The sequence below is a fragment of the Bos taurus genome, chromosome 7, assembly GCF_002263795.3.
Source record: "Bos taurus isolate L1 Dominette 01449 registration number 42190680 breed Hereford chromosome 7, ARS-UCD2.0, whole genome shotgun sequence".
Lineage (NCBI taxonomy): Eukaryota > Metazoa > Chordata > Mammalia > Artiodactyla > Bovidae > Bos > Bos taurus.
The window spans coordinates 38,995,639-39,020,042 of record NC_037334.1 but is presented as its reverse complement, the minus strand read 5'-3'; the positions used below and the strand labels follow the sequence as shown (position 1 = coordinate 39,020,042).

General features: G+C 53.5%; 2 protein-coding genes across 3 annotated transcripts; both read left to right on the top strand.

Moving 5' to 3' along the window:
• Positions 1 to 2,962: 2,962 nt before the first annotated feature.
• On the top strand, positions 2,963 to 8,540 carry DDX41 (DEAD-box helicase 41). The gene is made up of 17 exons (NM_001082602.2): positions 2,963 to 3,022; positions 3,105 to 3,215; positions 3,490 to 3,649; positions 3,730 to 3,804; positions 3,933 to 3,993; positions 4,117 to 4,253; positions 5,001 to 5,073; positions 5,176 to 5,329; positions 5,412 to 5,548; positions 6,364 to 6,526; positions 6,670 to 6,801; positions 7,054 to 7,125; positions 7,232 to 7,328; positions 7,467 to 7,616; positions 7,701 to 7,772; positions 7,879 to 7,989; positions 8,165 to 8,540. The coding sequence occupies exons 1-17, from the start codon at positions 2,996 to 2,998 to the stop codon at positions 8,299 to 8,301; spliced, it is 1,869 nt and encodes a 622-aa protein (NP_001076071.1). The 5' UTR covers positions 2,963 to 2,995; the 3' UTR covers positions 8,302 to 8,540.
• A 1,817-nt stretch (positions 8,541 to 10,357) lies between these two features.
• On the top strand, positions 10,358 to 24,352 carry DOK3 (docking protein 3). Of its 2 annotated transcripts, XR_003035372.2 has the most exons (6): positions 10,358 to 10,569; positions 11,890 to 12,195; positions 14,358 to 14,457; positions 14,573 to 14,745; positions 14,846 to 15,644; positions 21,478 to 24,352. XR_003035372.2 is itself a non-coding variant. In NM_001205324.1 (5 exons), the coding sequence occupies exons 1-5, from the start codon at positions 10,504 to 10,506 to the stop codon at positions 15,524 to 15,526; spliced, it is 1,326 nt and encodes a 441-aa protein (NP_001192253.1). In that variant the 5' UTR covers positions 10,447 to 10,503; the 3' UTR covers positions 15,527 to 15,730. The 2 variants fall into 2 exon arrangements, 1 of the variants encoding a protein (NP_001192253.1); NM_001205324.1 differs by lacking the exon at positions 21,478 to 24,352 and having other exon boundaries at positions 10,447 to 10,569; positions 14,846 to 15,730.
• Positions 24,353 to 24,404: the final 52 nt, after the last annotated feature.

Sequence of the window (24,404 nt, the reverse complement as noted above, 5' to 3'; positions counted from 1 at the left end):
CTTTTGTTGTTTTCTGTCAAACATCAACATGATCCAGTATTCTATAACTGGAAAATTCCATGGATAGAGGAGCCTGATGGGCTATAGTCCATTGGGTCTCAAAGAATCAGACATGACAGCGTGCGCACACGCACACACACACACGATTAAAGCATAGGTCTGTATGATGGTAGCATCTGTGCCCCCTCCTCCTGTTAATAAGTATGGAAACCCTTAGCAACCCCTTCCCCACACTGTGGCTTAGTTTCCTTCCCTCCAAGATGGGCGAGTTGGAGGGGTGGGACTTGGACTCTGCACAGCTAATGTGAGAAACCATCAGGAAGTCTTGAGGCCTTGTGGATTGTGTGTATACCTATAGCCTGGATGATTGAAGCTGTCAGGGAAAGGTGAGGTAAAAGTAAAGGTGGAGTTTTATAAGTTAGATCTGAGTTTACAATGGGCATGGATGTGTAGCCAAAGTACCTGAGTGTTAAGAGAAGAATGAACTCTTGTGTAAAGCAAACTACCTCATCCCCTGCTCCCCACCACGGGTCTTACCTTGTCTGTGAATTCAGATTTTAATATAATAGTTTTGCCAGAAATGCTCACACACACTTTTGTCCCAAATCCTCACCTCCAATGTCATTTTCTCTACTAGAACAGCTCTTAGCTTGTGCTCATGTGGGGAGTGACAGTGGCAGCAGCTACACCTTCACCAACAGGTCTTCGTGGAGTGTTGGGACCAGGATCCAAAGCCACTCCCTCCTTCCCCACCAGGTTGAACCCTTCCCTACCCTGCAACACACACACACACACTGGGCTAGCAGTACCACTTCTTCCAAAGAGGTGAAACAGCACTGACCACAGGCTCACAATTCTTGGTCCCTTGGCCAGTCCTCAAGGAAGTGCGGCCACTTTTCTGTGAAGCCTTTCTTTGTATATTTATTACCTGTGCTTCTCGCCTTCAACTTTTACACTGGGATCCTGCTCTGCAACTGAATTGTCACAACTATGAAAAATTCTGCTTCATCTGCAGAGTTGCAGATCTGATCAAGCAGCCACTTTACCCACAGAAAGTGAAAGTCACTCAGCCATGTCTGACTCTGTGACCCCATGGACTGTATACCAGAGTGGGTTGCTATGCCCTCCTCCAGGGGATTGAACCCACCCAGGGATTGAACCCAGGTCTCCCACATTGCAGGCAGATTCTTTACCAGCTAAACCACAAGGAAACCCAAGGATACTGGAGTGGGTAGCCTATCCTCCAGAGGATCTTCCCAACTCAGGAATTGAACCAGGGTCTCCTGCATTGCAGGTAGATTCTTTACCACCTGAGCTATCAGAGAAGCCCTTTCTCACAGAAAAAGAGCTCTATGAATGGTGTTCAGGGTTGTTCAAGTCTGGCTCCTGCCTCTGGCACACTCCAGCCACACCTGATGACCTCAGTCTCCGAACAGAACAATGCTCTCCAAACAGAACACAGACCAGCTAGGTCTGGCACCCTCAGGGCTCCTGACTTTTACTCACTTGTTTCCCTCTTCAGAATAACACTTTCTTATGAATACCACCTAATCCTTCACATTCCAGCTGAGAAGCCACTTTTTTACAGTTTGCCCTGTGTGTGTGTAAGTTGCTCAGTGGTGTCCAACTCTGCGACTCCATAGACAGGTTCCTCTGTCCATGAAATTCTCCAGGCAAGAATACTGGAGTGTGTTGCCATTTCCCTGCCCTTATGCTACTTCCAAAAGTGGTACTTTGTGTGTCTTAGGACAGTTCTTAAACTCAAGACCAGTTATCTATCTCTCTCCACCTAATCTCTTTGGGCTTCCCTGGTGGCTTATATGGTAAAGAATCTGCCTGTAATACAGGAGACCCGGCTTCAATCCCTAGGTCGGGAAGTTCCCCAAAGAAAATGGCAACCCACTCCAGTATTCACACCTGGAGAATTACACGGACAGCGGAGCGTGGAGGGCTACAGCCAGCCATACTGCAAATGAGGTGGATATGACTGAGTGGCTAACACTTTCACACTGCACAATGTTCAGTCCACACTCTTAACATACAAAGGAAGAAAAGAACAGCACTAACCTATCCTCTTTAAAAGTTGAAATTATCCTGACAGTCAGCCCTGCACACTCTGGGTCTACCTTTCCAGCCTTAACTCTGACTACCCTACCCTACACAGGCCACATCTCTGTTCACTGAGAAACTTAGGCATGGCCAGAACTTGACTCCTGCTAGACCCTCTGTCAGGAAGCCTCTCCCTCTCCTGCCCTTCCAGCAGCTCTGAGATTCCTCACTTCCCCATAACTTCAGATCCAGGTCTCCTCGAAGTCTTCTTTGGTTCCCCAGTTACTCTCTCAGCTCTATTATGGCATTTACAATAATAATCATTTGCGTACATATACAGGCCTTCAGTTTAAAACCACAGTCATCATTTTGTTTATCTCGCCACTCTGAACATAGGTGTTTCACAAAGATAACACCAGCAGTATTCTCACCAGTCAGCTTACTCTGCAAGCCCCATCCTGCCCTGCCTGCCTTGGCCGGTGCGGGTTAATAGGGGCTGGATAGAGTCCGGGTCGGGATCCCAGCTAGCCTGGTCTCTGAGCTCCCCGGCCACGAGAGGGCGCAGTGTCCACTAGCGGGGGCGTGCCGAGTGACGTCACTCCTTGGGCGAGGCTGGGCAGCCGGCAGCCCGCCCTCTTCGGGAACGGCGGTTTCCAAGCTTTTACCCGGCTCGGTTTGAGCTTTTAGCGCGTGCTCGAAATCCTGCAGAGTCACACAATGCTTTGCCCGACGCTTTCGCCCTCAGCCCCGGCAACAGTTGCGTAGCCACCTACAGTGGGCGGAGACACCGCACCGCAAGACAGACGCTCAGGAGAAAATTTGTCCTTCTGCGCGATCCGGCCCTCAGAGGTCGTTGCTAGGTGCCGACGTCCGCTTCCTTACATCTGATTGGGTCTCATCATAGGTGGGGCGGGGTTTTACTGTGGTGCGCATGCGTGCAGCAAGGATGGCGGAATCGGAACCTGAGCGGAAGGTGGGAGAGAGGTTGGGGTCCGCGCGGGTGGAGAGCGAAGGTAAAGGCCGGGGGTCCGGGTCTGACTCGTGTGTGTCTGCAGCGGGCTCGCACCGACGAGGCGACTGCCACAGGAAGCCGCTCTGAGGCAGAGGATGAGGACGACGAGGACTACGTGCCTTACGTGCCGTTGCGACAGCGCCGGCAACTGCTGGTGAGGGCCGTGGGTCGCGAGAAGAATGAGGGCAGAAGATGGGGGTTTAGCGATGCGATGGGGGTGGCCCCGGGTCCGCGGGGTGAGGTGTCAGTACGCGGGAGCGTGGTCCCCAGGCAGACGAGGAACTGGCAATGTCATCTGAGGAGTGGGGCAGCTCTTCGCCTCCGAGCACAGGACCCTCTCCCAAAAGCCAGGATCCTGACGTAGGCCCCCGGGCCCGATGCCCCACTTGCGTTGGGCTTGGCTCTGAGGGGCACTGGTGGAACCTCAGCTCCAGAAGCTGCTGCAGCGAAGACGCAAGGGAGCTGCGGAAGAGGAACAGCAGGACAGCGGCAGCGAGCCCCGAGGAGATGAGGACGACATCCCATTGGGTCCTCAGTCCAACGTCAGCCTCTTGGATCAGCACCAGCATCTCAAAGAGAAGGCTGAAGGTGGGCTGGGCAGCAGGCCGGAGGCTCAGTGTGGCGCACTGCTTTGGTGTCTCTCTGACACCTTCTGCTTCTTTTGTCAGCCCGCAAGGAGTCTGCCAAAGAGAAGCAGCTGAAGGAAGAGGAGAAGATCCTGGAGAGTGTGGCCGAAGGTCGAGGTATGGCTGTAGCCAGGGCAGAGAGGAGGTGAACTGAGCCTCCTCCCTCAACCCTAGGCATGTTCCATTTCAAGGGACCTGGCCTCTGGGAAGCAGGAGCCAGCCTTGAGCCATATCTGTTTTCTCAGCTTTGATGTCAGTGAAGGAGATGGCTAAGGGAATCACATACGATGATCCAATCAAAACCAGGTACGTCTTTCCTGTCTGCAGTTGGTTCCTCTTACTTGGGATGATAGGTGGCTGAGACTGGAAGGGACACCCCAAAGCCAGGTGTGCCCAGGTGCTATCTTGACCCTTGTCACCCACCCACAGTTGGACACCACCCCGTTACGTCCTGAGTATGTCTGAAGAGCGGCATGAACGTGTCCGGAAGAAGTACCACATCTTGGTGGAAGGCGATGGCATCCCACCGCCCATTAAGAGCTTCAAGGAAATGAAATTTCCTGCAGGTACCTGGGAGCTGGAAGCACCAGCACATTATATGCGTACAGGCTGTGCTGGGTCTTTTGTTCCTGTGCACGGGCTTTCTCTAGTTGGAGCTAGCAGGGGCTACACTTTGTTGCGGTGCACAGGCTTCTGTTGTGAAGCATAGGCTCTAGGCACTCAGGCTTCAGTAGTTGCAGCACACGGGCTCAGAAGTTGCGGCGTGCGGGCTTCATTGGTTGTGGCACACAGGTTTTAGTTGTTCCACAGCATGTGGAAATCTTCCCACACCAGGGGTCGAACCCGCGTCCCCTGCATCGGCAGGCAGGTTTTTATCCACTGTGCCCCCAGGGAAGTCTGCAGTACCACATTGTGATCATGAAACATGCACCACATTTTGATAGTGAAACGTCTGTGAGGTTGCATCCTAGGCCCCCACCGAAGTCCAGAAGCTTCTGCATCAGGTCTAATCAGTGGAGAAGGAGGAATTTGTCTTTATGCTTCTTTTTCAGTCCCTGAGCTGTTCATATTTTGTAACCTCTGCCATTAGGGAGCTTTGGAGGGCAAGTAATGATGGCTTTAAACAGAACTGGGTGTGAATCCTGCCTCCACTTAGCCTAGAAGCCTTGGACAAGTTTGTGTGTGTCTGTCTTTTTGTCTGTCTGAGATCGTCGTTTGTAACGTGAGGGGCATAGTGCGAGTTTTACAGGCGTTAGGGGCCTGTGTCTCATATCCTGTGAAACACAAAAATGAAGCCAGGCTGTTTTCTGTAGCCATCCTGAGAGGCCTGAAGAAGAAGGGCATCCACCACCCAACACCCATTCAGATCCAGGGAATCCCCACCATGTGAGTGTGAAGCTGACAGTCCTGGGGAGGAGCAGCCACCGGATGAGAAGCAGTCTTTGTTTTTCATGGAGCCTGACCCTCCACCCTCTCTTCTCTCACCAGTCTCTCTGGCCGTGACATGATAGGCATAGCCTTTACTGGCTCAGGCAAGACACTGGTGTTCACTTTGCCCGTCATCATGTTCTGCCTCGAACAAGAGAAAAGGTTACCTTTCTCTAAGCGTGAAGGGCCCTATGGACTCATTATCTGCCCTTCGGTAAGAGAGGCTGGCCTGGAGGGCAGGGTACACGAGGGAGGGAGCCACTTTCTGGTGCCAGCCACTGCCCCTGTACCTGCAGCGGGAGCTGGCCCGACAGACCCATGGCATCCTGGAGTACTACTGCCGCCTGCTGCAGGAAGACAGCTCACCACTCCTGCGCTGCGCCCTCTGCATCGGGGGCATGTCCGTCAAAGAGCAGATGGAGACCATCCGACAGTGAGTCCAAGTGACCCTGCCCCATGGGCTTCCTCAGAACCCCTTGACAAGCCAAGAGACCCTTTGCTTTAGCTACTCAGCAGAGCCTTGCAGAGGCCGCTCATGGGCTCAGCCCTCAAGGAGCCCCCAGTCTAATGGGGAGGTGGGTTGGGACAGAGGAAGGTGCTAAAGTACTCTGGGACCACAGCAGATAGAACAGGGGCATCTGGGAGGTCAAGGAGTCAGGGCATTCCAGGCAGAAGGCAGAGAGGTGGAGGGCCTGGGGTGTCCAGGACGATCAGGGTTGTCCAGTGTGATCTATCAAGGAGGCTGAGGCTCTAGGATGTGGCTGGGCCTGTGCCCTTTCCACACAGTGCAGTTCCTGACAGACATCACATCACTACATGTCCAGGGTTACAGACAGGCCAAACCCAGTCCCTGTTTCATAGGCATTGCTAGTTAGAGAGGATGCAAACGTGGAAAAGATGGGTTCAGTGTACCAGGAAGCTGATCCCATTGAGGCCTACAAAGGGACCTGTGGAAGCACAAGCTGAAACTATCTGAAGATTCAGGTCAGCCCTCTTAGGGGCAGAGGAGTGATCAGGGGACGGGTGTGTGAGGCAGAGGTGACCACATGGCTGGGGTCTAGCAGAGAAGGCTACAGTGCTCGCCAGGAGAGCATTGTTCTGTTCGGAGAGCAAGGTGGTGGCAGTGACAAGGAGGGACAGGCGAGGAGAAACAGGAAGGAGACTGGAAGGCAGAACAGGGCGGGCTGCCGGCCCCTAGGTAAGGTCGAGCAGGTGGCTCAGCCCTCAGTGTCTGCCCTTGGTCCCCAGTGGTGTGCATATGATGGTGGCCACCCCTGGGCGCCTCATGGATCTGCTGCAGAAGAAGATGGTCAGCCTGGACATCTGTCGTTACCTGGCCCTGGACGAGGCTGACCGCATGATCGACATGGGCTTCGAGGGCGACATCCGCACCATCTTTTCCTACTTCAAGGTGCCCTTCCCCACCTGGCCGGGACGTTCCCGCCTCGTCCCCCCCTCCACACACACCACATTCAACTCTGAAGGGCCCTGAAGCCCACCCACTGTCCCAGCCACTCAGCCTCCCCAGCCCCCGCATGTCCGCTTCTTCCTCAGGGCCAGCGACAGACCCTCCTCTTCAGCGCCACCATGCCTAAGAAGATTCAGAACTTTGCCAAGAGTGCCCTGGTAAAGCCTGTCACGATCAACGTGGGGCGTGCCGGGGCCGCCAGCCTGGATGTCATCCAGGTACCTGCTAGGCAGTCTCACCTGGGAGGCTGGGGTCTTCCAAGGCTCCCGGGAACTGATCAGAGCAGGGTGGGCAGCGGGGGTTTCATTCACAGCCTTGGTCCTTAGCAGGAAGCCTTCTTATAGTGCCCCGCGCTTGGCAAGAGGCTTCTGGTCACCTCCCAGCCAGGCCTGGGGACCCATTCTCTGTGGCAGGGCCAGGGCTGGTGAGCCTGTTCTCAGGACCACCTGACCTGATCCCGGTGGTGGCAGGAAGTGGAATACGTGAAGGAGGAAGCTAAGATGGTGTACTTGCTTGAGTGCCTGCAGAAGACACCGCCGCCCGTGAGTGCTGCCAGCCAGGCTGGCCGGGGGGCAACATGCAGGGGGAGTATCACAGGGGGCACCCAGGAGTCAGTCCCTGTGACCAGAGTTGGCTTTTTCTGGACAGGTGCTCATCTTTGCAGAGAAGAAAGCAGATGTGGACGCCATCCATGAGTACTTGCTGCTCAAGGGAGTGGAGGCTGTTGCCATCCATGGGGGCAAAGGTCAGGGTGGCATGTCCTAGGCACGGACCCCATCCCCGTAGCAGCCCCTCATCTTATCCCTTCCCTTACCTGGACAGCCTGCCACTCCTCCCCAGACCATTGCTGTCACTCTAACAGTTCCTGCCTGACCCTTTCCAGACCAGGAGGAACGGACCAAGGCTATCGAGGCATTCCGGGAGGGCAAGAAGGATGTCCTTGTGGCCACGGATGTAGCCTCCAAGGGCTTGGACTTCCCTGCCATCCAGCACGTCATCAATTATGACATGCCTGAGGAGATCGAGAACTACGGTGGGGTATTTGGGAGGCCGGGGTTGAGGGCTCAGCCCCAGGCCCTGGAGAGGGGGCCACATGCCCTATTCCCTGTCTCTGCAGTGCACCGTATTGGCCGAACTGGGCGCTCAGGAAACACGGGCATCGCCACTACCTTCATCAACAAGGCCTGTGGTGAGTCTGCCACCAAGGCCGTCTCCTGGGCCCTCCACCTGTGACCACTCAGGTTCTGGCTGCAGGGCCCAGGGTTGGACCTAAAGTCTCCCCACTATCCCCACAGATGAGTCAGTGCTGATGGATCTCAAAGCCCTGCTGCTGGAGGCCAAGCAGAAGGTTCCACCGGTCCTGCAAGTCCTGCACTGTGGGGACGAGTCCATGCTGGAGATCGGAGGTGATGTGGGATGGAAGGACCCTAGTCTGGTGGGGGCAGTCGAGCACACCACGAAACAAGTGCATGCTGCCCCTTGGTGGACTGGGGGTCTGATGGGGGTGCCCAAGGTCTGGGGTATGGAGGCTGGCCCCGTAATCATGCTGACCCTCCCTACCCCGGTACCCCATTCCCACAGGAGAGCGTGGCTGTGCCTTCTGTGGGGGCTTGGGCCATCGGATCACCGACTGCCCCAAGCTCGAAGCCATGCAGACAAAGCAGGTTAGCAACATCGGCCGCAAGGACTACCTGGCCCACAGCTCCATGGACTTCTGAGCTGGCTGCCACCCCTCCTTCTCCACGAGGGGCCTCTGTCCCTGGAGCTCCAGCCACTACCACCGCCCCCCACCACACACACACCCCCGCCCCATGGACAAGAAGACCGCAAGCTCGGCTCAGCTGGCCTGGGTTGGGCCAGGCTGGACCTGGCTGCCTGCTCCCCATGCCCCCCAGAATTACTATTTTTGCTCCCCTTTAGCCTAGCTGCCATTAAAGCACAAGCCTTTCTGGTCTCAGCCTCTGTGTTTCACCTTGTCTGCCCCGTGCTCCCTGGGCAGGCCTCACCCTCTGACCGCCAGCGCCCCTCTGAGGTGGGACCTTGGTATCTCCCACAACCACTGCCAAAACCTGCTGGCACTGAGCTGTGGAAGGAGCTGATTGCCTGGGGCCTCCTGTGGAGGCTTAGGGTAAATTTCCTCTATTGTGACTCAGAAAAGGACCACCCTGATAGACCAAAGGGAAATGGTTGATTGGGGTTTCTGGTCTTTCTGGTTGGCTGTTATAACCTCCAGCCCTGCCCCAGCCTCCCTCTTCCTGTCAGTGTGTAAAGTTCCCCGGGCTTTCTAAGGCCCTTTGGAGACGTCCTGTCTCAGGCCCCCTGCCCACGCAGGCTCCCAGTAGGGAGGCCTCTGCTGTTTGCCAAGTGGGCAGCAAATGCCGTAGGACTGCCACCCAGGCCACATGCACCCACTGACCCAGCTATGTGCTGGGCTCAGGACCCAGGTGAGCCAGACAGATGCCCTCTGGGAAGTTCACAAGTGAGTGGGACAGACAGATCAGCCATGAATAAATGCAGGCTGCGGTCAAGGGACTGCTAGCAAAGGGGCCAGGATTTCAGCATCTTGCTAGGGGTAGATAGAAAAAGAGCCCTGGTGGCAGGCAGCTCCTCTGCGCCAGACACTCCATGCGCAGGCCACGCGCTTATCCCAGGGGGACAGCAGTTGCTCGAGCCCTGTTTGCCACTTGGTGTGTGGCCTTGGGCAAGTTACTTAATGTTTCTGAGTCTTGATTTCCTCATCGGTGAAATGGCAATGAGAATGCAAAGGACATGGTGTCTGGGGCTGCTTGGGCCATAATGGGCACAAAGCCAGGTGAATGAGGCCCTAGATTTCCTGCCTGAGAAGCTATACAACCCACATGTGACCCCCAAACAGTATTTGGGCTATTCCTTCCTAGAAGTGGCACAGGATAAATGACACAAGGCTGTCTCCAGAATTCAGATTCATATGCAGAGCTCAGATACCTGGCCTCCAGCAAGGCAAGGCTTAGAAAGTGCCCCAGCAAGAAGCAAAGCTTAAAAAAAAAAAAGCATGTGAGATCTCCAGGGAACTCGGCAGGGGCATGCCACCCTCTCACGTGGCTGGGGCCATGCCATGAGGGCAGGGGCCTTTGTGCTCTCAAGATAGCGTGGGGTGGTCAAAGGAGGCCTCCTGGAGGAAGAAGGCCAGAGGGAGAAGGCCCAGTGCCCTGAGGAGCACGGTGAGAGGCGCCCTGAAGGGACCAGGCGTGGGGAGGTGGAGGAGAGAATACTCCTCGAGTGCTGGGCCCAGGAGTCCAAGCTAGACCTGAGGGCACTGGGAGCCAGGCAGCATTTAGGAAGGGGAGGGATGGGTTGTTTGGGGATGGCAGAAAGGGCCGAATGGGCCCAGGTAGGGCCATGGTTCAGTGGGAAGATGCCAAGGCTGGCAATAGACAGGAGCTGTGAAATGGAAAGGACCAAGTGACTGTTAGAACTGTTTTCCAGCATAAAGACAGGCCGACCAACTAGGACTCTTGAATGGGAAAGCAAGGAGTTTGCCCATCTGTCTAGAGTAAGGTCCTGGGGTGGGGACCAGGCTGTGGGCATGCCAGGCCCCAAGGTACACAACTGCCCCAGGATGGGGGAGGGGTCGGAGTGCATGACTCAGGAGCCAGTCTGCGGTCAGAGGCTCACACCCAGCTGACCGGGACAGGCAGGGATCATCTGCCCTCAGGTAGTCTGAGGCCCCTGCCTGGCCCTAGTGGGGTACCTGGAACCCTCCCCACCCCATTCTAGCTCCTTTACGGTAGGCAGGGCTCCCCTCCCCCAGGCCTGCAGCTGCCTCTCTGGACAGAGGGAGGGGGAAGTGGCCAGAAGGGGAAGTGTGAGGAGTTCCCCTCCTGCCCGTCATCAGTCTCCGCAGGTCCTCGGAGTGTCGGCCCTGGGGCCCGACCGCGGCCATGGAGCCTCTGGAGACCCCCGTCAAGGACGGCATCCTCTACCAGCAGCACGTCAAGTTCGGCAAGGTGGGGACCCTAGCTGCCCGGCGGCCGCCTAGGACAGGTGGTGGGCCTCTGCCCCAGACTCGGACAGGCCGCTAGGATTGGGAAAAAGAGGGTAGGCGTCAGGGTGGGGAATCCAACCTGGGTGTGGAGAAGTTCAGCCTCAGCGAGACCTGCCTCATTTACAGGTGGGAAGCCAAGAGCGGGGAGCCGGTAATGCCACCCTTGAGGCAGAGCAGAGGTGAGGGGCTGGCTAATCCAACAGCCTTCCATCCCATCTACTAGTGGCACTGTGGCCCCTGAGAGGGCTGGAGGCTGAGCTGGAGGAGCCCCTAAAAGGGGAGCTCCATCCTGCTGAAGAGGGCTCGGCTCTTCCCAGCCCTGTCCTGAGGTTGCGGGCCCTGCACACTCATAGCTCAGCCGCAGCTGCTGCCCAGGCAGATAAACCGTCTGTTTCCTTTGCTCGGAATTATTTGCATGTTTCCTTCCTTGCCATCATGAGACCCAGGCCTCCCTCCCACCCCACCCCTTGCCCCATGGCCTAAGTGACCTTTTCTTTGCAGGCGGTGGGGGCACCGACAAAGCAGGGCTGGCAGGTGGTCTGCTGTAGCCACTAGATATTACCCAGTAGAAGCCCCAGCCTCGTGCGTTCTCACAACCTTTTGATTTTTAAGTATTTTTTTTTTTATTATTTACTTGGCCATGCTGGGTCTCAGGGGCGGCGTGCAGGATGTTTTACTTGCCGCATGTGGGATCCAGTTCCCCGACCAGGGATCAAACCCAGGCCCCTGCATTGGGAGCATGGAGTCCTAGCCACTGGACCACCAGGGAAGTCCCCCCTCATGACCTTTGAGAGACGAAGATACTAGTGCTTATGGGGATCACAGTTGGGAAAGTGTGGGGGTAGATGTGAACCCAGGGCTGACTGACTCCAAGTACAGACTGTCCCCCTTGCCAGGCCAGCTCTGGCAAGGCATCCTGGGCTTCCCTGGTGGCTCAGACGGTAAAAAAGCTGCTCAGACAGTAAGGAATCTGCCTACAGTGCAGGAGACCGGGTTCAACCCCTAGGCCAGGAAGATCCCCTGGAGAAGGAAATGGTAACCCACTCCAGTATTCTTGCCTGGAAAATCCCATGGCCAGAAGAGCCTGTCTGGCTACAGTCCATGGGGTCACAAAGAGTCGGACACGACTGGACAACACTTCACTTTCACATGGCCTGAAGAGCGGGGAGGCGGAGGCCACCCTGGGTGGCCAGGAGCACTGGCTGAATGGCTTGTGTGGGGTTGAGATGCAGGTTGGGAACTGCCACTTGAGGGTCATCTCCCCCATTTTTATCTCCTGCAGAAATGCTGGCGGAAGGTATGGGGTCTACTCTATGCAGGAGGCCCCTCGGGCGTGGCCCGGCTAGAGAGCTGGGAGGTCCGGGATGGTGGCCTGGGGCCAGCAGGTGACAGGTCTGCGGGGCCTGGCCGGCGAGGAGAACGGCGGATCATTCGCCTGGCTGACTGTGTGTCTGTGCTACCGGCTGATGGTGAGAGCTGCCCCCGGGACACTGGTGCCTTCCTGCTCACCACCACGGAGCGAAGCCACCTGCTGGCCGCAGAGCACCGCCAGGCATGGATGGGCCCCATCTGTCAGCTGGCCTTCCCGGTGAGCACAGGGCAGGTGGGGAAGGCATCCAGGGGCGGTCTGGGGAGACCATTTCACCCACACCTTGTTCATCTCCATGCTCATTCACATCCCATCACTCAGCAAGCACCTAGAAGCCTGGGATACAGGCCAGAAGCCCGCAGAGCAAATCTCAGATAGCCATGAATGCTATGGAGAATATGAGAGGCTGAGTGGGACCATGAGTGAGTGGGGGGATGTTAGACAGGAGGGTCCAGGAAGGCTTCTCAGGAGAGGACAAATAACCCACCAGGCAAAGATCTGAGGAAAAAGTGTCCTCAATACCAGTCTGAGAAGGCTCCTGAAAAGAGGGAGCAGCATGGGCAAGGGCCCTGAGGCAGGGAAAAGCTTGATGTTCAAGGAGCAGAAAGGCCATTGTGGCCACAGGGTAAGGAGGGAGAGGGGACCCAGGAGGAGGTGACGGTGGAGAACTTGGTGGGAGCCACCTGAACCTGCCTTGGGCCACTTGTGGAGTCTGGGCTTTTATTCTGCTCAAGAGGAGAAGCCTCTGGGGAGTTGGACCCAGAAACTGAGTGTTTTAAAGCTTTGCAGGGTCTCTGATGGGCCAAAAGGAAATGAGTGGCAGTTCCTCAAAAATTAAACAAAGTTAACATATGACCTAGCAATTCTCCTCCTAGGCGTAGACCCAAGAGAACTGAAACAGGTGTTCAAACAAAACTTGCATGAGAATCTTTAGTGCAGCGTTGTTCACAGTAGCCCAAAGATGCAAACAACCCACATGTCCATCAACGGATGAATGGATAAACTGAATGTAGTCTGTCCATACAACAGAACATTACTTAAAAAAGAATGAAGCACTGATACATGATACAACATGGGTGGACATTGGAAACATGCGAAGTCAGAACAACTAGACACTAAAGGCCACACACTGTGTGATTCCATTTACATGAAGTACCCAGAATAGACAAATCCATAGTTACAGAAAGCAGCTTACTGGTTGCCAGGGCTGAGGAGAGGAGGGAATAGAAAGTAAAGACTTAATGGGTACAGGATTTCCATTTGGAGTGATGAAAAAGTTCTGAATTACATCTCCATCCACTTTATTTTTTTTTCCCATCCACTTTAAAATGGTTAAAATGGTCAGTTTTATGTTGTGTATTTTACAATTCTTTTGATTAAAAAAAAAAAAACAGGTAAATAAACAGGAGCAAGAGACCAGTGGGAAGCCATTGCATTTGACCCTGGCTATGGAGAAGGCAATGGCAACCCACTCCAGTACTCTTGCCTGGAAAATCCCATGGGCAGAGGAGCCTGGTGGGCTGCAGTCCATGGGGTCGTGAAGAGTTGGACACGACGGAGCGACTTCACTTTCACTTTTCACTTTCCTGCATTGGAGAAGGAAATGGCAACCCACTCCAGTGTTCTTACCTGGAGAATCCCAGGGATGGGGGAGCCTGGTGGGCTGCTGTCTATGGGGTTGCACAGAGTCTGACACGACTGAGGTGACTTAGCAACATGGTATCCTGGGGCTTCCCTGGTGGCTCCGATGGTAGAGAATCCACCTGCAATGCAGAAGACCTGGGTTCAATCCCTGGGTTGGGAATATCCACAAAGGAGGGCACGGAAACCCTGCTCTAGTATTCTTGCCTGGAGAATCCCATGAACAGAGGAGCCTGGCGGGCTATGGTCCATAGAGTCACAAAGAGCCAGACACTGAAGTGACTTAGCATGGCATGGCACGTGGTTTCATGGGCCAAGGTGGTCATGATGGAGATGCTCAGGGTCAGAGCCTGAAGAATGTTGGGGAAGATGGAGAAAGAGGTCAAAGATGGGAGGAAGAGTGGCCATTCACTCGTGGATCCCACCCTTGAAGCTCCCACCCCTTTACTGCTCCAAGGTATCACAGGGACACAGACAGACTGGCCCAGGCTCTGGCCAACCTCAGGGGCGATGGAGGACATCTTCACGTGTGCCCTTGCTTTACAGCTCTCAGCACCCTAAAAGGGGCAGCCGGTGGGGAAATAGGCTCAGAGTGGTGCCCAGGGCCTTGCACTGTGTCACGGGTGGAACTGGGACTGGCACTCAGGTCGCTGGGTGCCCTTGCTTGTCACAGACCCCAGGGAAAGGATATGGGAATGGGGAGGAGAGACACTAACCTCTGGCCTTGTCCCATTCCCTAGGGCACAGGGGAGAGTTCCTCAGGATCTGGGGAGGCAGAGGCTCGGCAGAGGAGCCTGGTCCCCATGGAGGAGAACTCCATCTACTCTTCCTGGCAGGAAGGTAAGTTGCAGAGATTACAGAGGCAGCCTTAGCCCCAGCACACCCGGGGCGGGAAGCTTTCTGGGACCCCACCCAGGGAGTCTGTGCTTGTGGCCCTCACGGCCGGTGCTTGCAGTGGGCGAGTTCCCGGTGGTGGTGCAGAGGACGGAGGCAGCCACCCGCTGCCAGCTGAAGGGGCCCTACCTCCTGCGGCTGGGCCAGGACGCTATCCAGCTGAGCGAACCGGCCAACCCGCAGGCGCTCTACACCTGGCCCTACTGCTTCCTGCGAAAGTTCGGCTCCGACAAGGTGAGGTGCTGGGTCGCCGCCCCGCTGGTCCCGCAGGGAAGGGTGGCGGGTGGCGCGCGATTCCTGAAACCGCTGACTCCTCGTACCGCCCCCTGCCCAGGGCGTGTTCTCCTTTGAAGCCGGCCGCCGCTGCGACTCGGGCGAGGGCCTCTTCGCCTTCAGCAGCGCCCGCGCCCGCGACCTGTGCGGGGCCTTGGCCGCCGCCATCGCCCGCCAGCGGGAGCGGCTCCCGGGGCCCCGGCCCTGCCCTCTGCCGCGGGCCACCTCGCTGCCCTCGCTGGAGCCTCCAGGCGAGCTGCGGGAGGGGCCCCCGCGGCCCGAGGCGCCCGGCTCGCGGAAGATGCGCGCGGCCGAGCCCGGGCCACAGAGTCTGCCGCCGCTGCTGGGCCCCGCGGTCTCCGAGGAGCCGCCGGCAGTGCTCTACGCGTCCGTGTGCAAGCGGGCCAGCGTGCCCCCGAGCGCCGCCGCCGAACACCTGTACGAGAACTTGTGCGCGCCCGACGCCGGCTGCCGGAAGCTGGTGGAAGAGGGCCCGGGCGGCGGCAACCCCCCGGACAGCCCCATCTACCACAACAGCCAGGACCTGGGCTGGCCCGGCGCGGCCCACGACAGCAGCCTGGAGGCCCAGTACCGGCGGTTGCTGGAGCTGGAGCTGGCGGATAACGGCGACGAGGCCTCGGGGTCTGGCCGCCCGGGTGCGCACTCAGGCTTCAAGGCCAAGCTGGTGACATTTCTGAGCCGAGAGCGGAAGAAGGGCCCGGCCCCCTGCGACCGGCCCTGAACCACTTGGCGTGGCCGCCCGAGGAGAGGAGGGCACTCTCCCTGGGACAAGAGGGCAGGGGGGACAACCGACATCTGGGGACGCAATCCTCACACTCACTCTAGCCTGGAGTGACAAGGTAGGAGGCCTGGGGAGGCCCCCCACCCGACCCCCGTGTATAGTGTACAGATTTGCTGGCAATAAAGCCTTTTTAGTTCTCCTCTCTGTCCAGCCTCCTGGCCCACAGTGCTATCTCCTCCCTAAGGGCTTCCCTGGTGGCTCAGATGGTAAAGAATCCACCTGCAATGCCGGATTCCTGGGTTCCATCCCTGGGTCGGGAAGATCCCCTGGAGGAGGGCATGGCTACCCACTCCAGTATCCTTGCGTGGAGAATCCCATGGACAGAGGAGCCTGGCGGCTACAGTTCATGGGGTCGAAAAGAGTCATACATGACTGAGCGACTAAGGACAGCAAGGGTCCCGGCAGTGGTATGCCCAGGTCCACACAGATCCTCAAACACGGGTTGCAGCAAACACCAGTGCCCTGTGCTGGGTTCCAGGGACATATGTGACCCAGCGCCGACCTCTGCCACCCTTAGGTTCAAGTCCACTGGAGCAGGCAAGTGGAATGCAGATAATTATGGCTCCATGTGGTCCTGTGCGGTGGAAGTGACTCAGACAGTAGTAGGGCAGAGGGAGAAATAAGGCTTGCTGATGGGTGATGTACCCTCTGAATTGAGCGTAAAGGGGAGGCAGGGCTTCACCAGACTGGCAGTGAGCCCTGGAGCTTTCCAGGCTGAAGGTAGGCATGGTGGTTGCAGAGAGCAAGGGAAGAGCATGAACCAGAGGGTTCCTAGGGGTTTGAGGTTGAGTTGGCCACGCATGAGAGGTCTGATCATCCTACAAGGAGCTGGGTCTCATCCTCAGTGGAGGAACACAGTCAGACCAGGGAAAGCTGTGTGGAGGCTGATTTTGAGGGACCAGAAAGCCTGAGCTGGGGAGGAGTGGGGGAGGGGCAGGGGGCAGGGACTTCAAAGATGTGCACACCCAAAACAGTCTCCGCTGAAACTCAAAAATGCACAGACACTCCTGGGGAGTCCCTGGCCTCAGTCTCTTCCTTAGCCGTGAAGCATAAAGATCAAATTATACACCAGACATGCATTCATTCGAGTCTTACCAATGCCTACCTTGTGCCAGGCTCTGAGGACCCATGGCCGTGTTCATGACAGCCACAGTCCTGTTTTCAAGGAGTCCACATTCCAGAAGGAGATAAGGAGTCTCTCGAAGACTTCATTGGCTGCCTTACTGTCCTCTCCTTACTGCTGCTCCTGTCACCATCCCTGGGTCTCCATGCATACAAGCATCAATGCCCCCAAAGATCCAGCCTCCTGGTCCCTTGACCTCAGCACCACCTCAGCTGCTCACACCTTTGACACATCCCAAACTTCATCTTTATGATGGTGACACTCCATTGTCCCTTCACAGTGACACTGTCTTATTTCAAGTGTCTGCCACTGGCTACCTCCTCTCCTTCCAGCCCACTTCCTCTAGTGTTGCCTATGTGGCTGCTCTCCATTCTCACTGACCTGCACTGACCCTTTTCTCATTATCTGCACTGCTGCTGCTACTGCTAAGTCGCTTCAGTCATGTCCGACTCTGCATGACCCCATAGACGGCAGCCCACCAGGCTACCCCGTCCCTGGGACTCTCCAGGCAAGAACACTGGAGTGGGTTGCCATTTCCTTCTCCAATGCATGAAAGTGAAAAGTGAAAGAGAAGTCGCTCAGTCGTATCTGACTCTTAGAGACCCCATGGACTGCAGCCTACCAGGCTCCTCCATCCATAGGATTTTCCAGGCAAGAGTACTGGAGTGGGGTGCCATTGCTTTCTCCCATTATCTGCACTACTCCAGTCCATAATCCCATCCTTGCCCTACTTGGATTCTGCCTTCTGCTCCCCTCTCCTTCCATCCTATTTTTGGGGCAAAGTCCCCAGCCTCAGGTGAACCCAATTCTCTGTGCCACCATATGAGAAATTACCATAACCAGGCTGACTGCGTTCTCTTTAACGATGTGATCTCAAACCTCAAATAGATAGGCTGTCCATGCTGCCCAGAGATCCTGCATGCCACAGTGGCTGCTTTTCTCCTCCCCAAGGCTCTCATAGCTTCTTCTCTCCATCCCTGACCATTCTCACATTTCTACTTGGGAAATGGTAGCCAACAGAAGTAAGCATCCTTGACCTCCCACTGCTTCATCTACAAGAGCAGCTATATCTGCACCAGTCTCCCTCCTGCCCTACAACAGAAGAGTGTCTGCTCCCGTCTCCTCTCATTTCCCCATGGCTTGGCAAACAGAGCTCTACCCTCTCTCCTTGACCTGTTAATTCCATCATCATCATCATCATTTCCAGCCACACATAAATATGCTCTATAGTTTCTTTAAAACAAACCTCCCCTCGACCTCTCGTTCTCCTTCAGCCACTCCCCCATTTCTCTCTTCCTCTTCACAGAGAAATTCCTCAAAAGAGTTGTTGATTACTCTCATTTCCACTTTCTCACCTCCCATTCTCCTTTCAACCAAATCCAATCTCCTGGTGGTCTTCACAACTCCATTCCATCACTCTTATTAGGGTCACCAACCTCCTTTTTCCCCCAAACAAAAGCAACCTGGACTCTCTTTGTGATCTAGATTCTCCTTACTTCTCAGCAGCACTCCACACCCCTTCTTGGAATGTGGTCTTCACTTGGTTTTCCTCCTCCTCACAAGTCTCTTCTTCCCAGACTCTTCTGTCACCTTCCCTGCCCGAGTTCTGTGCGGGACTTTGGCATCAGACACAGTGTATTCAACCCTAGCTGCATACGTAATCACCTGTTGTTGTTCAGTTGCTCAGTCATGTCTGATTTTTTGCGACCCCGTGGACTGCAGCACACCAGGCTTCCCTGTCTTTCACCGCCTCCCAAAGTTTGCTCAAACTCATGTCCATTGAGTCGGTGATGCCATCCAGCCATCTCATCCTCTATCGACCCCTTCTCCTGCCCTCAATCTTTCCCAGCATCAGGGTCTCCTGCAGTCAAGTTGGCTCTTCACGTCAGGTGGCCAAAGGATTGGAATTTCAGCATCAGCATCAGCCCTTTCAGTGCAAATTCAGGGTTGATTTCCTTTAGGATTGACTGGTTTGATCTCCTTACTGTCCAAAGGACTCTCAAGAGTCTTCTACAACACCACGGTTTAAAGGCATCAATTCTTTGGCGCTCAGCCTTCTGTATGGTCCAGCTTCCACACCTGTACATAACTACTGGGAAAACCATAGCTTTGACTATACAGATCTCTGTTGGCAAAGTCATGTCTCTGCTTTTAATTATGCTGTTTAGGTTGGTCATAGCTTTTCTTCCAAGGAACAAGCGTCTTTTAATTTCATGACTGCAGTCACCATCTGCAGTGATTTTGGAGCCCAAGAAAATAAACTCTATCACTGTTTCCATTGTTTCCCCATCTATTTGCCATGAAGTGATGGGACCGGATGCCATGATCTTCACTTTTTGAACGTTGAGTTTTAAGCCAACTTTTTCACTCTCTTTCACTTTCATCAAGAGGCTCTTTAGTTCCTGCTTTCTGCCATAGGGGTGATGTCATCTTCACATCTGAGGTTATTTGTCAGTTTTCTCCCAGCAATCTTGATTCCAGCTTGTGTTTCATCCAGCCTGGCATTTTGCATGATGTACTCTGCATATAAGTTGAATAAGCAGGGTGACAATATACAGCATTGAGGTACTCCTTTCCTAATTTGGAACTAGTCCATTGTTCCATGTCTGGTTCTACTGTTGCTTCTTGACCTGCATACAGGTTTCTCAGGAGGCAGGTAAGGTGGTCTGGTATTCCCATCTCTTTAGGAATTTTCCACAGTTTGTTGTGATCTACACAGTCAAAGGGTTTAGCATAGTCAATGAAACAGAAGTAGATCTTTTTCTGGAATTCTCTAGCTTTTTCTATGATCCAACAGATGTTGGCGATTTGATCTCTGACTCCTCTGCCTTTTCTAAATCCAGCTTGTACATCTGGAAGTTCTCGGTTCAATTACTGTTGAAGCTTGGAATAGAGCCTTTTTTAAATGCCGATGCCTAGGCCCACACCCATGGTTTCAAATTTCATCTGTCAAGGCAGGCCTTGGGCACCACTTTTTCAGCTCCCCAGATAATTGTAGTATGCACCCAAGGCTGAGAACCACAGTCCTAAGTGAGTCAAGGTGGTCTCCAGATCTCACAGGCCATCTAAATATTGATGACCTGTAAATCTTGCCCCTGAGATCCAGATTTAAGATTCCAACTGCACATGAGAGTTCTAGGTGTCTAAAGCCATCTCCAAATGTAGTGTGTGAAGGGAGGCTGTGGGGAGGTGCATTCTGTGCTATCCCATGGTGTTTGTGGCCACACAGGACAAAACCCAGAAAAATGTTGGAAACACCGAGAGGCACATTTCAGCCCTACTTACAGATGATCCTCCTGACAGGCAAAAGCTTCCCATAATTGATCAGGCTGCTTGCAACAGAGCAAGCTGAGGCTAGGAGGAGTCAGGGTACCTTCAGCAATGACCTCTTGGCCCCACAGTGGCAGGTCAGCTCCTGCCACCTCACAGAATGCCAGGACACACTTGAGGTTACCCAGAGAGTCAAGATCTTGGCCAGAACTGGGATCCAGGACGCTGGGTCCTTGGTCTGGCATGCTTCTTTTAAAAACTGTCAAAAAAATAAAAATAAAAAAATAAAAACTGTCTTCTAATACTTTTATAATTTTACTTGTAAAAGTAGATTTTACTTGATTTTTCCAAATCTTTATTTTTACTTCTTTATTTGATGGCACTGGTTTTTAGTTGTAGCATGTGGGATCTAGTTCCCTGACCAGGGATCAAACCAGGCCCCCTGCATTGGGAGCGAGGAGTTTTAGCTACTGGACCACTAGTGAAGTCCCTGTAAAAGTAGATTTTAATCTATATGTGATATATTTTTATATATGGCATGAGGTGGACCCTTGTTTTTTTTAGACAATAACCAATTGTTCCAACACAATTTATAGAATGGTTTTTCTTTCTATTTTAAGCAATTGAATGTTCTTTTTAAATTTATTTTCAGTGTATATTCATTTTTAAATTGAGTAGTTGATTTGATTTATAATGTTTCAAATATACAGCAAAGTGATTCAGTTATATATATATATGCTAAGTCGCTTCAGTCGTGTCCGACTCTGTGCGACCCCGCAGATGGCAGTCCATTAGGCTCCTCTGTCCCTGGGACTCTCCATGCAAGAACACTGGAGTAGGTTGCCATTTCCTTCTCCAATGCATGAAAGTAAAAAGTGAAAGTGAAGTCGCTACTTCGTGCCCGACTCTTAGCGACCCCATGGCCTGCAGCCCACCAGGCTTCTCCGTCCATGGGATTTTCCAGGCAAGAGTACTGGAGTGGGGTGCCATTGCCTTCTCCAATATATATATACATGTATGTATATATATGTATGCATACATATATATGTTCTTTTTCAAATTCTTTTCCATTATGGGTTATTACAAGATATTGAATATAAATTTCTGTGTTATACAGTATGTTCTTGTTGTTTTGGCATGCTTTTTTTTATTACAAATCTAAACCTTTTTGTTTCAATGGCAATTTTTATGAGGTTCCAATCAGAAAGTAGAAGAGAAAGTCTTTGGAAACGCCTAGGGACCTGGCCCTGGAGCTACAGGTATCCTGACCACCAGGGGGCACTGTGGCCTAGCCCACGGCCAGCTCCCCCCTACCCAGCGGCTGCCTGTGCAGGGAGCTCTGGTGGCTCCATCTAGGTGTGAGCCCTGCAGGAGCCCAAGGAATGGCATCCCTGGCTCTCCCTGTTGGAGGGCTGCCTGGAGCCCCAGGCTGCCACTTCTTCCTTTCTTCATTTACTGTTTCACTTTCTCAATCCTTCCTTCATCTGTTTATTCATAGCCGCTGTGTGCAGTCACTGGGGAGACGGTGAACAAGACAGACAAGACCCTGTTCTCAGAGGACTGACTTTCTAATGCAGACAAAGGGCAATGAAGAAACAAACACTTAATATAATGTCAAATGGTGGTAAGTGCTATAGGGAAAAAGTAAGGCAGGATAAGGAACTAGTGCATCATGCAGGTGAGGTGTCAGGGGCTGCTGTTTTAGATAGGATTATCAAGAAAGGAGGCAACATCTGAGCAGAGACCTGAGCACAGTGAGAGAGCCTGTTGTTTTAATATCTGGGAGAAAGTGTTTCAGCAGAAGGAGTCGCAAACACAAAGGCTCTGAGGCAGGAATACCTTTGCTGTGATGGAGGAACACTCAGGAGGCCAAGTGACTGGAGTGGATGGAGTGAATGAGGAGGTGAGGGACCCAGTTTATTGTGTCTTGGTGGATGCAGTTTATTAGTGTCATGTACATCTGAAACACTTTACTTTCCAGTGTGATACCAGCCCACTGGAATGCTAAAAGCTGAGGGTGATTTGATGTGATCTCTGCTTTAGGGAATGGCAACCCACTCCAGTACTCTTGCCTGGAAAATCCCATGGGAGGAGCTTGGTAGGCTGCAGTCCATGGGGTTGCTAAGAGTCGGACGACTGATCGGCTTCACTTTCACTTTTCACTTTTCACTTTCATGCATTGGAGAAGAAAATGGCAACCCACTCCAGTGTTCTTGCCTGGAGAATCCCAGAAATGGGGGAGCCTGGTGGGTTGCCGTCTATGGGGTCGCACAGCGTCAGACACAACTGTAACGACTTAGCAGGAGCAGCAGCAGCAGCTGCTTTAGAGGGACTTTGGCTGCTGCAGTGAAAGAACTCTGGACTGGGTAAGAGTAGTAGCAGAGAGCTCTATTAGGAGACTGTTAAAATGTCCAGACATGAGAGAAGTGGCAGGGACATACATGGAAGCCAAATGTGGAAGAAATTCTGAAGGTGGAATTTGCAGAATCTGAAGTATGAGACAGAAAATAAAGGAAGGAAAATGTCATAATTTTTACTGGACCAGGCAGATGAATAATGCTGCTCTTTTAATTTTCTTTTTTTTTTTTTACTTTACCAAAGTGAGGAAGGAGTTAGGGAGGTGGAGAAATTGCAAGTTTAAATTGACTGATGCTGAAGCTCCAATACTTTGGCCACCTGATGAGAAGAGCTGACTCATTACAAAAAACCCTGATACTGGGAAAGATTGAAGGCAGGAGGAGAAGGGGACGACAGAGGATGAGATGGCTGGATGGCATCACCGACTCAATGGACATGAGTTTGAGCAAACTTTGGGAGATGGTGAAGGACAGAGAAGCCTGGTGTGCTGTAGTCCATAGGGTCACAAAGAGTTGGACACGATTGAGCAACTGAACGACGACAATGATGATTTGAAATAGACATCCTAGGTTTGACGGACTGTTGGATACTGGAGTCTGGATTTGTTGGGGAAGGCCAGATCCGGACATATAAGTTGGGAGTCCTTGGCATATAGGTGTTATTGATAGTCACAGAACAGAATGGGGTCCCAGAGAGTGAATGTAGAGAGGAAAGAGCTGATGACCATGTTGGAAAGCAAATGAGGAGCTGCAAAAGGAGGTGGAGGAGAATTCAGTAGGGCAGGAGGCAGGATGGTGCAGAAGAAGCAGTCAGTGGGACAGGATGAAGCCACGGGGAAGAGGGAGTGTACCCTGACCAGAGCTGTTTCTAGGTAGGGAAAGAGGAAAGCTGAGAAATCACCACTGATTGAACAACCTGGAAATAATTAGAGACCTTTTGAAGAGGGAATTAATTCAGAGGACTGGTGGGGACAAGAGCTTGACTGAATGGGTTCAGGAGAGAATGGGAGGAAAAACGGGGAGGAAGGGTAATAAATAACTCCAAGGAATTTTACCCTCAAGGAAAGTAGAATAAAAGAATAAAAGAGAGATTGCTGAAAAGTGATATGAGATCAAGAGAAAATTTCTTTAAAGATGAGAACTCATACATCAGTTTATGTAGTGAAGGAAATGATGCAGAAGAGGATGAAATATGATAATAGTGGAGAGGGGAGAATAGCATTGGCCATGCCCTGAGGCGTGGACATTTGTTCACTCACTCGCAAACCTGGGTCCTTGCTCAATTTCCCCCGCTGCCTGAGCTAGCCGCCTGGGCTGAGCACTGGGTCAAAGTGGGGACTCTGACACCCTTATTGGAGGCGCTGCCGATTCTGGAGCGGGTAGCAGGACATAGCCCATCAGGATAGTCGGCACTTAGGTGGGGACGCTGGGCTGCTGGCCGCTGACTGCGAGGGGTCGGCGGTAAGAATAGGTCAGGATTGAGTAACGATTGGGGCCAGAGCCAAGGGTCCCTACACCTGTGTCGGCTGTCATTTTCTGCCTTCGGTGGAATGTTCTGCAAACTTAACTTCATGCTCCCCCTTGTCCTCCTCAACTAAGCCCACCTCGAGGTTCCCCACCCCCCGCCACCAACTCTCCACCAAATCCGTCCGATTTAGAAATTCTGGAGCCGCCGATGGATGTGCCTTACGGCAAACTGCCTATCTTCACGACGGCCCTGTGAAGCGAGTAGTATTATCCCATTTTTTCGAGTTGGAAACTAAGGTTCACAGACGATTCAGATCCAGATCTGTCTGGTTCCCAAGTAGACCTTCTTTTCCCTCCGCCAGCTGGAGGCGCAAAGGGCCAGGAAAGCGGAGTGTTAGGCTCGCAGACTAGGTGTCCAGCAGCCGAGACCCCGCCCATACTCCGTCCAGGCCCCGCCCCACCGACGGGACCAAGGAGGGCTGTGTCTTAGAGCCCAAAGCTAGATGGGACCTGATGATTGGGTGGGGCGGAAGGATTGGGTAGGGCTTCCCATTGCCCGGCGACCGCGACTTTTGAAGGGGGCGGGGCATCTGGCTCCGCC

What these genes read in the sequence shown, in the direction of transcription:
- DDX41 (NM_001082602.2), top strand. Translation starts at nt 2,996, where the DNA reads ATGGCGGAATCGGAACCTGAGCGGAAG. An exon ending in GATGATCCAATCAAAACCAG is followed by an intron (nt 3,994 to 4,116) that starts GTACGTCTTTCC and finishes ACCCACCCACAG; the next exon opens with TTGGACACCACCCCGTTACG. An exon ending in CAGATGGAGACCATCCGACA is followed by an intron (nt 5,549 to 6,363) that starts GTGAGTCCAAGT and finishes CTTGGTCCCCAG; the next exon opens with TGGTGTGCATATGATGGTGG.
- DOK3 (NM_001205324.1), top strand. Translation starts at nt 10,504, where the DNA reads ATGGAGCCTCTGGAGACCCCCGTCAAGGACGGCATCCTCTACCAGCAG. An exon ending in AGCACGTCAAGTTCGGCAAG is followed by an intron (nt 10,570 to 11,889) that starts GTGGGGACCCTA and finishes TATCTCCTGCAG; the next exon opens with AAATGCTGGCGGAAGGTATG. An exon ending in GAAAGTTCGGCTCCGACAAG is followed by an intron (nt 14,746 to 14,845) that starts GTGAGGTGCTGG and finishes CCCCCTGCCCAG; the next exon opens with GGCGTGTTCTCCTTTGAAGC.